At 46.5% G+C, this 13,118-nt stretch overlaps 1 protein-coding gene across 5 annotated transcripts in view; it reads left to right on the forward strand.

Annotated features, from left to right (window-relative positions):
- Positions 1–1,359: 1,359 nt before the first annotated feature.
- ptbp1b (polypyrimidine tract binding protein 1b) overlaps positions 1,360–13,118 on the forward strand; it is a 22,782-nt gene continuing 11,023 nt past the window's right edge. For 2 of the 5 annotated variants that reach the window (XM_046030495.1, XM_046030497.1), the window contains exons 1-5: positions 1,360–1,477; positions 4,885–4,918; positions 12,242–12,302; positions 12,491–12,663; positions 12,909–13,055. In XM_046030495.1, the coding sequence (XP_045886451.1) occupies positions 1,470–1,477; positions 4,885–4,918; positions 12,242–12,302; positions 12,491–12,663; positions 12,909–13,055 (423 nt within the window). In that variant the 5' untranslated portion in view covers positions 1,360–1,469. Of the gene's footprint in view, positions 1,478–1,568; positions 1,731–4,884; positions 4,919–12,241; positions 12,303–12,490; positions 12,664–12,908; positions 13,056–13,118 lie in introns of those variants that run through there. The other 3 variants (XM_046030492.1, XM_046030494.1, XM_046030496.1) reach the window with 3 other exon arrangements.

The raw sequence follows: 13,118 nt of genomic DNA on the forward strand, positions 1-13,118 counted from the left end.
CTGGTCTGCTTCTGGTCTCTGCCTGTGGAGACCCTGTTCTGTGTTCATTAGACTTCATCTTAAAGTTCTTCTAACTACAGATGAGGCCTTGCTGGTGCCAGAGACTCTAACTGAGCTCCCTCCGGTCGGCCGGGATGTTCAAACTGAGGCTGAAGGACTTTCTGTGGTACTTACAGCTAAATCCATTGTTTTAGTTTTTGGATACCTTAAACAAGTATTCTTTCTGTTTATGTATGTTTTATTATTTTTATTAAATTAAAGTTTGAGTTAACTTCTTTTCCGTTGTTATTGTTTGCTGCTTTCTTTACCTGCAGCTGTGATATGATGTCCTGACATTAAGGACAGTAGGAGACAAAATTTAATCAGATGTTTGGCAAATTTTGAGTAATGATGCTAATCCCCCAAATTGCGTGTAGAAGGCCTTCATCATTTGGTCAAATTAGCCCATTCTAAATATCTCCTGAAAATGACAAACAAGAAAGCAAATGTTTCATGTGGTGCTCTAACTAATAATTAAGTCTAATCCAGCAGCAACGCTGATGCATGCAGGCGTTTGCTACTCACTTTGTTTAATCTAGGGTTTTATTCTTATTCATGATGGATTTAAGGTCTGATGCGGAATAGAATGGCACCAAGAAACAGATAAATGAATAAAATAAACACTTCTGACAAGGTGTTGGAGTCTTTAATCATTTTAACATCCTCATCAACTGTCTGTTGACATTTGTTGATGTAATTATAAATTAAGCTCTCACAGCAAATATTAGGTTAATACATAATATCAAGTAACCGTAGACATATTTTTAATTTAATTACATTTATGGTTAAGAAAAGAGTTTAAAATACCTTTTGAAGTACAGCTATTGTAAGTTGAGGCCCTAAGAAAACTGTGTCCCAATTAACCAAACATGTTAGTGAACATCAGTTTTGTGTCAGCTACAACAAAATGGTGGACCAAGCAAAATATTGCACACACTTAATTTCTTCACGTTAGTAAAGTAGACATCTAGAGGAATTCAGAAATATATGGTGTGTTGGGTAACTTTCCAAATTTATTAAAAGAACGAGTTTATTTATAGAGTTTCAAAAACTGCACCTGAATCCACCCAGTGTTTGCTTTAATATGAGCGCTGTCATGGTGACCAGGTTGCAGACCCGGACCCGGTCTGGACCCGGACTGGACCCGGTCTGGACCCGGACTGGACCCGGACTGGACGACGCCCAGAGAGAACCGTGTTCTCGTCCTCAGAGACGATCTTTGATCTCTGCGCTCTCAGCTCTTTGTTGTTGCCCTGCCTGTCCAACCGGCCAATCAGCAGCCGGATCCGCTCCGGAACGCCTACAAATATTCCCAACTGTCCAATCAGAGCGCTCCGTCCCGGCGGGCGCCATTTTGTCGGCTTGTGGCCCCGGAGGTGTCCCGCTGTCCGCTGGCTGGAACCTGTTGCTCCGTAGTTCCGTGTTGTGCAATGGACGGGTGAGTTAACTCTGCCACTTTCTGACATTCACTTCAGCTTCCGGCGGTTTTACTCGCACCCGAGAGCGCGAACAACGTTTAAAGACCACAGATAATGTGTTTCCCGCGAGCAGCCGGCGGTGTTGTTGTTAGCTTAGCTGTGGGTAAAGTTGTATTTGTGGTAGCAGCAGGAAGCTAAGCTAGCCGAGCTAGCTGCGGTGTGAGCCTCGGAACGGGCCATTCTCCGCGGACAGAACTCCATTAACAAAACCTGGTAGTTAAATTTACTCGTTTATCTGCGAACGGTCGTTATTTATAACACGTGGAATCTTTTATTTGAGATGTGAATAAGTTGTGAGAAGAATCAGCGAGCGACGCACTTAACTCCCGGTCCATCTTCGCGGCGCTCTCACGCCCACCGCGGTGTGTTCGTCCCGACAGGCTCACTTGTAAAAGTTTAGTGAAAAGTGATGTAGCTTCGTGAGCTGCATGTGTGCCGACTTGAAGGAGGGTCCCGTCCGAGTCGTGTAAAGTGTAAAACTCATGTTCTGAAGGGTTTGTGCTTTTGAGGATTTGGAAAAGAACTTAAAACTGACGGTATTTAAGGTGGAGTTCAGTTTTACCTGCTGGGGAAGTAACCAGCGCTCACCTGTTGGAGGCTTCAACTGCACAGCTCAGACTGGAGGCCTGATCATAACGTAGCAGCTCGGTGTTTTTACCGTTTTTGGCCTGAAGTTACTTATGAAACCAGTTTGTTAAAATGAATGCAGCTTCGCGTTGTGCCGGACTGAACAGCTGTTCCGGGTGTTTACGGTGTAAGAGAGTCTAGTTCTGACAGGTTTGTGCTTTTGAAAGGGAGTTTAAAAATGACGGTATTTTACATGGAGTTCGGCTTAATGGTCTTCTGGTGCACATTAAAGATGTAATACAGATTTCTTTCAAGCTGAATGTAGCTGGAATTTAAATACTGTGGATGCTGCGGGTCACTGAAAGACAAAGGGAGGAAACATGAGCCGCCAACCAGTTTGTCCTGCAGCTGTTTTCTGTTCTGTTTCTGTCCAGGTTAAAGCTAATAAGGAGAATCAAACATGTTTGTTTTCTCTTGATTACAGTAAACCTGATATATTTGCAGACAGTAAACATGTTTTTTGTTTTACCTCACCTCTGGAGGCAGTGAGCTTGTGTCTGCTGTTCTCTATAACTGCTAACTTTAAATATAGTGGACATGGTGTTGGCTGCAGTCAGGAGCTGGATCCTCTGAGACGGAGTTCCTGCTGTGAATATTTGTGCTTTGTCAGGGCTCATTCTGGCCCTGAGGGGTCCTCTTCCAGCTGCTTCCCTGTCTGCACAGTCACATCAGATGCAGCCTGACCAGCCGGTTTTTCATTTGCGTGTTCCCTCAGACTGTCCAACTCTTCATTTTCACATGAGACAACATGTGCTGTCCTTCTGTGTGGTTTGGGACTTCCTTGGCTTATTTCCTTATTTGGGTTTGCTTTATTTTACAGTTATTCCCTGTAAGTTTCCTTAAAAAGAAGTTGTTTTAAAAAAGAAAGAAGAGACGGCGCCCGGCTGGTGCGCGTTCAATTAATAATGAGTTGAAACACAATTACCAGCGTCACCCCGGGAGTCTCTCAGTCCGTGAACATGACAAAGACGTGACGTATGCAAACAGAATTGAAGGAATGTTCAGTTTTGTTGTTGCAGAATCATAAATACAGAGCATTTTATATACGTGAAAAGAGACACCCTGGTGATCTATCTGAAGCTTGTATACGGGGGCCCAGACACCAGGCAAATAGTAGACATGTATTTAAAGTACTGACATATTGTCTAGATTACTACAACAAATACTTAAAGTACATGCAGTCGACAGTATCATTTCTAACCTACTTGCAGAAGAGCTAAACTGTCCTGATCCGAACCACCTAGTGTCCCAAGATCAGTCTGGCATTGGAGAAACGGGTGAAATCCAATAAATAAGCTCCTTTTCCACCTCAGGTACCTGCTCAAACCACTTTTGGCCCCCGTCCTGCGTTTTGCAGATGGCGCCCCTCAATAGCCGCACAAAACTGCCGGGTAATGTTGAACACACCAGCTGTCTCTTGATTTAAGTTAAACGTTTCAAGACAGAATGGCGGTAAAATCCCCAGAAGAAGAAGATATGCTTTATTTAATCCCGCGAGAGGAAACTGGATGTTTTCACTGTTTAGTATTTTTTACACACACGCACCAATAGCAACACACAGAGTGATGTCAGAGTGAGGGGGGGCTGCCACTCAGTGCGGCGCCCCGAGCAGTTAGAGGTTCTGGGGTTTGCTCAAGGCCTCGGCAGTGCCCAGGAGGTGAACTGGCACCTCTCCAGCTACCAGTCCACGCAGCTCTGGTCCGAGCTGGATTCAAGCACTTGTTTGGCCACAATAGTGATTCTGGTGGTACTGACGTCTGGTCACCCTATGACACACGCATCAGGGCTGGAGCTGCTGGACTAATGAACAGACTTCTCTCTCTGGTTTTAACCTGCCTGGTCTGAGTCCTCCTGTTCAGTGCTATCCGGTCTCCTCCATGTTTGTTTATCCTGACCATTTTCGGCTGCAGTGTTTTGTCTTTGAACTTCCTGTCTCCACAGGAAGTGGGAATGTGCCGCGTTGTGTCAAATTCTTCATTTCATCAAGTGTTTGTTCAAAACTGCTGATGTAATATTTTTTCACCCAAAACACAGCGAGAGCTTTTGAATGTTCATGGATTAATGTACCAGTTTCAGGTGAATCCTCTGCGTCGTGTTTCTCAGAGTTCTCCTGACGTCCTCAAACGGCCCGAACAGATCCGGGTTACTCCTCCAGAACTAATGAGCGTTCTGCCGATCGACTGACTGATGGCTGCAGCAGGATGATCATGTGGACGCCTGCCAAGAGGCTCATCATCTGGGTTTCTGATCCCCTCCACGCAGCTCAGTAACCTGCAGCATGGTCCAGTCTGTCCGGGGCCAGGTCAGGGTCCGGGGCCAGGTCCGGACCGAGTCGGAGCTCAGAAACAAAACGAGACGTTTGAGGACGTCACTGGGAAACATGCTCGACACTTTAATCTGGGCTCAGCTAGTTAATGTGCAGAATGTTCAGCCTTCAGCGCTCGAGGTAGAACCGCTCTGTAAAACACAGCCAGGTGATGTTCGGCCCGCCGCGGCTCGCCAGCCTCGCAGACGTGATGACTGCGAACGCATCGCGGCAGGATTCAGCTCAGAAAGTGGTGGATCCAGATGAATTATTGATAATAAAAGTTATGTGTAGGTGTTTGTCCTCTCTGGTGGGTCTCTGCTCCCTCCCCGGTGTCTGCAGGCGGCGTCTCTTTAACCCCGTGTTAACCTCTGTTTGCTTGTTGTGTTGAGTTTCTCTCCCTGCTGCTTCTAACACGCTGTCTTTTCTTCACAGCAGTGTCCACCAAGATTTAACAGTTGGTACTAAGGTAGGCACCTCTGCTTCCTCCTCCTCCTCCTCCTCTGGTTTGTTTTCTGCTCTGAGCATCTGTTTGCTTTTCATTAGTGTGTCAGAACGGACGTTCTGCCATCTGGGAACAGTCCCGAGGTTTCCTCTGTAATCAGCGCCGTGACCGCTCAGTATGATAATCTGAGCTGTAACATTCCACGACAGATCAGATTAGTCAACAACAACAACACGTATTACTGCGTTTCAGGAGCTGATTTCACATCATTCAGGACCCGGTTCTCTGAGATACCCGTCCGTCAGGTTTTAGCTTAGAACTAACGAGCATAATCCGAAACACAACCTCTTTCAAACAGAGAGCCTACGATCGGCGCTGAACGCCATCATGCAGCTGTGGCTTTCCTCCCGGCTCAGAGGCAGATCAACACCGGCGCCGTACCTTTCATGCAGTCGATATACTACCAGCTATACACAGCGTGTTGGCCTCGATAACCCGGCTGTATTCTCACATTAGCTTAGCTCTCCTTATTAGCTAGGCTCCTTACCTGCCTGCTAATAACTTGTAAAGAGGGGGGGGGGGTCTCCGACTTTGACAGCGACGTGTTGGGCAGATTTGTGCCGCAGTGTTCATGGGAGAGAGCGAGAAAGAGAGGGATGAGCGAGAGGATGCGCTACGACGCTCTGCATTCAAATACGGGCCGCCGCAAATAAATGAACGTTTGGGAAACGCTGTTTCTTCACAGCTCTGTGACCCCGTTTCTTCAACTTCAGGCTGCATTTCTCACAGGGAGAGTTTCAGAATCGGAGCGTTCTGCCTGACTTTGCTGACGTGTTTTACATTTTGTTAATTTGGTCATCAGTGTTTGCATTTTGTGCTTCTACTGTGATTCAGTCGCTACGTAGTTAAATGATTTCATTTGTTTTAACAGTGTTTATTATTGTTTTATGACCGGGAGTCTCCACGGGGTGTTTTATTTTGAAAATTTACCGGATTCTCTCTGCCGTTCTGTGTCTGACGTCCTGCCTGGTTTGATCTGCTCTGTGCTGCGTGACGCGGCTAGCGGTAAAAATAGACCTGCTACCTGTTCTCTGCGGCGCGCCGCTTCAGGGACGCGCTGCGGCCGCGTCTGGTGACCATAATGGCCGTGATTAGCTCCGGCCACCGCGGCGCAGGGTAGTCGGTGGATTTTAGGGGTCAGCTTGCCTGCTGCTTTTCAGTAAGTAACATTTAGGGCTGCACCTAACGATTATTTTTCAAATCGATTAATCTAAAGATTCTTTTTTATTAGTCGATTAATCTGACGACAAATTTCCTCCCCCAAGAGGAATGACCGTTATTATTACCGTATGTGTAAACACATGGTTGGAAAAGCTAGATCAGCTAATAAAGCTTCAAGGTTCAGTGTGTGATATTCAGAGGATCTATTGACAGAAACGTAATATAATATCCATACCTGTGTAATATGTTTTTATTACCTTTTAGAATGAATCATTTCTATCTACACACACGCGGGGCTTCTTACACGGCCGTCGCCATGTTTCTACAGTAGCCTGGAGGGACAAACGGCTCTACAGAGGGTGTTTCAGCACGACGCTGAAGTGAACTAGATGTCTGCGTGTTGTTTATACATCTTTGTAGCAGCGGCCATGTTGATTCCAGAGCTCATAAACGCACACAAGTCAGAAGAACGACTTCACAGCTCGGGACGTGGGACCAACCTGAGGAGCACCTGAATGCACCGTGAGCTGCCGGTTGCTGTTCGCAACCCTCACCAGTAGATGGCAGTAAAAGTTACACACTAAAGCTTGAAAGAACTAAACTCGCTGAAGAAGTCCACCAGGGATGTGGGAGAAGTAGTTTCTCTCTACAATTCATGGCTGCTCCAGTGAGAGTTTTCTGCCTTCCTTTGGGTTTTGGGCTGTCGGGACATTTGGAGACACCACATTGGACTTTTTAACCCTGTAACTCTTTCTGCCGTAGAGGTCGACTGATACGGGTTTTTCTTTGGCCGATAAGCAGAGGGCGTCCGGTCTAACATTCGTGTTCTCTCAGCAGTAACGTGTTTGTTTGAGATGCTTTATTATTTAACGAAACACAACCATACGTTTTTAACCATTTCACCGCCTCCCTAGAACTCCAGAGGACGACCGCTGACATGGTTCACCAGCAGCTCACTGACAGGCTGCTGCAGACACTTCCTGTTCTTCGGCCGACTGAATATCTGAGCGGCAGGTTTCAGTTAATTGAATTACGAAAAGGAGCTTGCAGATTAATGATGGACCAGTTAATCAGCCGTCCGCTCCTGCAGCCTCGCTGGGAAAGGATCAGCAGGGAGTTTAATATCCTCTGTTTGTTAGTTAATAAGATAAAACGTGTTCAGAGTAGTTGCTGATGATTGGCTTTGCTCGTACTTTAAATCGATGAGGTTTTGTTGGAAGCCTCTGGTGTCTGAACGTCAGGCGTTCACTTCCTGCCACAGAATGACCAGAGGGACGTATGAGGGAGAGATTTTGTTGTGGTTATTACAGAGCAGCAGGTGAGAGGTGAGCAGGACGTCTTTAGAGGCTGCGTCGCTTTAATTAATGACCAGCGTTAATGACAGGATGTTCACATGTTTGATTCCTGCAGCTATCGGGCGGCATGGGAAGAGCTGAGTTATTATAAAGAACGGGGCCAGTGTGTTTGAAACTCACTGGCCCTCCCTCCAAAAGTTATTTATCAGTGTTACAACCAAACCAAAGACTTATAAGTTACTCTGTTAACACCTTTAATCGGTTATTAAATACATCCTGGATATAAAGAAACTAAAATGTGATCACAGTTAAAATGAAAAAAAATAAAAAGGTTAACAAAACATCATCAACAATCACTAACACTTATTAGGACTTAATGTTTTTATTAAGATTTTTATTTTGTTGAGGAAAAAGGACTGATAAGAGCTTTTACTTAATTTAACTCACGCATATTTGTTGACAAAGATTTTATTATAATTGTTTTGTATGTTCTACCTCAGATTTGTGAAGTGATCCACTGTTTGGCCTCAAGTGATGACTATAAAGAAGCGTTTAAAACCACAATAACCATCAGGTTTCTTCAACCTTCACTCAGCAGCAAAAATCAGCCTTTAAACTCAAAAGAATCAACGATTTGATATGAAACTTTTTATCGTGATACCATTATTGCCCATATCGTCCAGCCCTACCCTGACCATAATTTCCTAAATGAACATCATGCTGTGTTGAAGAAGACTTGAAACTAGCGACTGAGACCATGAACTCATCAGGAAAGTGTTTACTGAGGGAATAAATCAGCTGACAAGTAGAAACATTTTCGTTCTGCAGCTGCTGGAGTCGCCCCCTGCTGGCTGCTGGAGAGGACGCAGGTTTAAGTTACGTCTGCATGGTTTCACGGTCAGACTTGAGATCAGAGAAATGACACTTGAGAACCTCTCTAACTACGACTCTGTATTGGACAACGGTGCAAAGCAACAGCAGGATGTTGAGTTTCTGAAGGTTTTTGCTTGATCGGGCTGCGAGTTGCTAGTTCAACTGTCCCAACGTTACTTTTTACTGGCCCCTGATTTATGACAAATGTTCACAACTTTCTGTCCTTTTCGTTACCGTTTCTGACTCTGGACAGAACATCCGCCCCACACCTCGCCGCTGGATTTCAGGTGGAAGAAAGAGAATCTGTGACCAGACGGTAGTGAGGACGAGCAGAAAGTTTGATTCTGGCTTTAGTGGAGCTTTTTCGTCCAGCGCCGCTCCTTCTAGAGCTGAACTGAGACGACGGTCTCTAGAGTGACGCATGAACTCCGATCTGACGTCCAGACTGAGGTCACATTTCAAACTATCAGACCTGAATCTGATGTGGACCACATAGGAAAGTGGCTCGCATCCGAACTGCAAAGTGGAACGATATGAGCGTGCCTGTGGTGTTGTCTGATCTCCCAGCAGCCTTTGCTCACATTCCTCTGCTCTCTCTTCAGTGGCCATGTTCAGTGTGTGTGTGTGTAGCGCCGCCGCTGCTGCTGGTTTTAGGACAAAAACCAGAATCTGAGCCAAAACCACATGAAGGCAGAGGGAGCAGGGGCTGCTGGGAAGAGGAGTCCTTTTGATGATCACATCCTGCGGCCTCGGGCGAGCCACCTGAAACCACCCCGAACGCTCAGACCGGCTCCCGTTAAAAGGACTGTTCAGGGTTGCGGCTTGTTTCGATTCACGCCCAGAAACGGATCCAGATAAAATAGCATGAGCAGGTCTGAGTCCACCAGGGGGTGCTGGTTCTGGTCTCTTCCAGATGTGAGAGTAAACATGAGCGGCAGGTTAGGAGGAACCTGCGGGACCGAATCAGGGAGTGTTAAAGGGCCCGTGAACCCGTTTCTGTACTTCCTCAGTGTGTTTCAGCAGGAAGCAGGTCTTTGTTGATGCACCTGTGCAGACGAGGGAAAGGGACACAGGTGCCCTTTAGCAGTCGACCTTTTGGAAGCAGCAGTTGAGACTCGGCACAAAGTCCATTATTAGCAGATCTGGAGCTTTTGATCGTATCGCTTGAGACGGACTTCCTGTTTAGGCAAGTTAATTTTCATTGTTCAGGTGTCATAAAAACAGTTTAAAAAAGATGTCTCTCCTGGTTCCTGAGGGTCCGACACGCCTTCGGGTGTCTTGTGGACGACAACTCAGAGATCCCGTTTTGTGTCTGGCACAAGGTTAAAGCTAGTTGATGGTAAAGAAAATGAACCTCAGGCTTGTCCTGAGTCAACGTCGTTGTTTTCTATTGGAGCGTCCTAAGTGGCGACGAGTGATGCAGCACGGCGTGCCGCTATGCCCCAGACGCCATGTTTCAGTTTATTCCTGTTGATTCATGGAGTGGAAGTGAGGAGTTCTCTGGTTAGAGGAGGACGTTCGCCTTTCTCAACATGGCTGGTCGACTTTCAAAATAAAACCCTACCTGTGCAGACTCCCCATCTTTTATCAACGCTAAACCCAAGTAAAACTGACAAAATAAATAAAGCGGTCAGCCCACGGTGGACAACATCAAACACCTCGGCCAGCAGGACGTTCAGGGCGATAATTTGGAGAAATAACAAATAATTGAATATTAAAAATATCAGATTTTCATAATTATAATAATAATGAATTACATTTATATCATTACATTCATCATTACGTCTGAAAGTTTCAGCTCTTGTGAGTTTGAAACGTTCAGGAGCGCTTAAGCTGCAGCGTTTTAAAGAAGATGGCCGACTGTCTGTGGCTCTGTGTCCTCCCGCTCGGCCCGAGGCTGGCGGCGGGCCGGCTGGTCGCTCGGCAGCTGGCAGGTACAGATAAGGGGGGGGGGGGGCTCAGGTTACTGCTGTATTATTCATGTGACGAGCTGTAAGAAGATCTGAGCTCCTTTTGTTCAGATAGAAACCGGATCAGGTTCCTAATCATGAACAGAAGACTCAGAAATCAGCAGATATTCACCTCCGAGCAGCTGAACTGTTTGTTTTCTTTGTGCCTCTGTGATGATGATAATAATAACTACACTTTATAGAAAGATAAAGAAGCCAAAGATTGTGGATCTGCTCTTATTTCTGCTGCTGTCTTTGTGTTTTCCTTCCCCCTCTGGTTTCTGTCTCTGTTCCCGTCTCTTCTGCTCTGCTGGATTTAAAATGGTTGTGATGAAACGAAGCGGAAGGAGATAAAACAACAGGAGCGCTTCACCTTCTGAATCAGTATTCATGTGTTTAAGGTGGCACGTGAGTGGTGAGATGACACGACAGAAAACGTTGCTTAACATTTAAAGCCTCCCAGCAACAGGAAGGCTTTTATTGTGAAACATCTGCAGGAAGCTTTCTGGAGTTAATGGTGAGCGTGACGCAGCTGTGGTGTGCTGATGAGGCGGTGACGCATGAAACAGTCAGCTGTTGTTGGGTGTGAACAGTCAATCAGATATAGAGCTGATGACTGATGCATTGTGGGAAGCAGGTACAGGTGTGGTGGGCGCTCTTTGCGTTTGTTGTCTTCTGTAGTTTATTCTGGATCGCAGTAGATACAGAAGCCCCTCCTGCTTTATTCCTTTCTTGACTGATATTGATCGGTCAGTCTGATCAGAGCGGCGTGGCATTAAACGTAGAGCTCGGTTTATCGCAGAGGTATCGGCGGCCTCGACAGGAAACGTCTTGTCTGTTACACAGTTGGTCCAGCAGGCGGCGCTGGCGGGTCCATCTGTACTCTGTAGGGTGAAACATTTAACAGATATCACCATTAAACTTTCCTATGTGATTACTCACATTAAGAAATGTTCTTTTTTTATTTCAGGTTTTCTGAAATTTGATGTGAAAATATGCAAATGAGACATTATCTAATTAAATATGCGCTAATTTGCATCGATTTGAAGAACTGATATCTGAACTCTGGATTACTGCATCTCCAGCCCTATATTGTCGTTCTGTGACTCCTCCTCTATCGCAGCTTTGCCTTATTGCTGCAGGGAGCCATGTTCCTTTGTGGGCGTGGCCAGCATTCTCTGCCTGGAGCAAATGACCATGTATTGAAATCCGTCTCGGAATGACATCATACCTGCTGTTAGTAGAAAAAACTGTTTATTTGAAGCTGTGGTCATGATAAACATGAACATCTGACATTGTAACATCATAGAAATATTAAAAAGAATAACGGGTCCCCTAGTTCACTACATTTCTCAGTAGCTTGGTGGCACGCTACATTTTCACAAGCATTTCTGAAGCATCAGTAAGTGACGCCACCGCCACACACAGACTTGTGTGTGTGCAGCCGGTGGAAGCGCTCCTGCCTTTTAGCCCTCCGCTAACTTCCTGTTAGCCCCTCCGCTAACTTGAATGGGGGGTAAAATGATTCGACATGACGCCTTTCAAATAAAGACCAACATTTCCAGGGGTCTCTGTTTACAACAATCTATCGATGTGTTTGGGAAATGACGGGTCAGAACATACGTTACGGTGTTAAAGGTGCCGATGGCGGCGTAGCAGCAGAGTCAGCCTGCGGCCCGTTCATGTCTTCACCGTCAGACACTTAATTCATTAGTTGATGGACAGAAAATGAATCTGCAGCGGTCAGGAAACCTTTAATCTTTGAAGTTCTGTCTTAAGACTTCCTGTTTCCAGCCTCTGACAGGATGCTAGATTACATGTCTTTGTCAGCTGATCAGATAATTACCTGGCAGCTTGTTTATGAAAGGCAGCATTGTTACAGTTAGGCGTTCGCTCAGGTGAAGGTGGACTCGCTTCCTGTTGTTTGCCGACTGCTGGTTTGGTAACGTTTTGTTGATCAGCGTGTCTGAGGACTGATGTCGGAGGTTAACCTGATTTCTCTGTTGCAGAGAGGATCTGACGAGCTTTTCTCCAGCGTCTCCAACGGCCCGTTTATCATGAGCACCACAGGTGAGACATCGCCCGCGTCCTCATCAGCCACCCGGCTTCTGATTGGCTGAGAGCGAGGCAGAGGGTCCCTGTTCTGCAGGATGAAATTTAAATGCATAAATAAATAACTGATTAAAAACAGAACTAATGTATTGATGAGGTGCAGGAATCAAAGGGTTGACCCTGCTGCTGTCTCCTGTCCTCTGCAGCCAATGGGAACGACAGTAAGAAATTCAAAGGGGACATAAGAGGTCCCGGCGTGCCGTCCAGGGTCATCCATATCCGCAAGCTTCCCCTCGACATCTCGGAGGCCGAGGTCATCAGCCTGGGGCTGCCCTTCGGAGACGTCACCAACCTGCTGATGCTCAAAGCCAAGAACCAGGTCCCGTCCTCACTCGTCCTGACCTGTCTCCTGTGCCCTGTCCTGACCTGTCTCCTGTGCCCTGACCTGACCCGTCCTGTGTCCTATCCTTTGTCCTGACCTGTGTCCTGTCCTGACCCGTCCTCTGTGTCCTGTCCCGTCCTCTGTGTCCTGTGTCCTATCCTTTGTCCTGACTCGTGTCCTGTCCCGTCCTCTGTGTCCTGTGTCCTATCCTTTGTCCTGACCCGTCCTCTGTGCCCTTGCAGGCCTTCTTAGAGATGAACTCAGAGGAAGCGGCTCAGAACATGGTGGGTTATTACTCCACAGTGATGCCCGTCATCAGGCACCAACCGGTCTATGTCCAGTTCTCCAACCACAAGGAGCTGAAGACCGACAACTCCCCCAATCAGGAGGTACTCGTTACTGTTAGCCGCTGTTAGCCTCTGTTAGCAGAGATATATGTACAGAACCCAGCC

This window comes from Micropterus dolomieu, linkage group LG19, assembly GCF_021292245.1.
Source record: "Micropterus dolomieu isolate WLL.071019.BEF.003 ecotype Adirondacks linkage group LG19, ASM2129224v1, whole genome shotgun sequence".
Lineage (NCBI taxonomy): Eukaryota > Metazoa > Chordata > Actinopteri > Centrarchiformes > Centrarchidae > Micropterus > Micropterus dolomieu.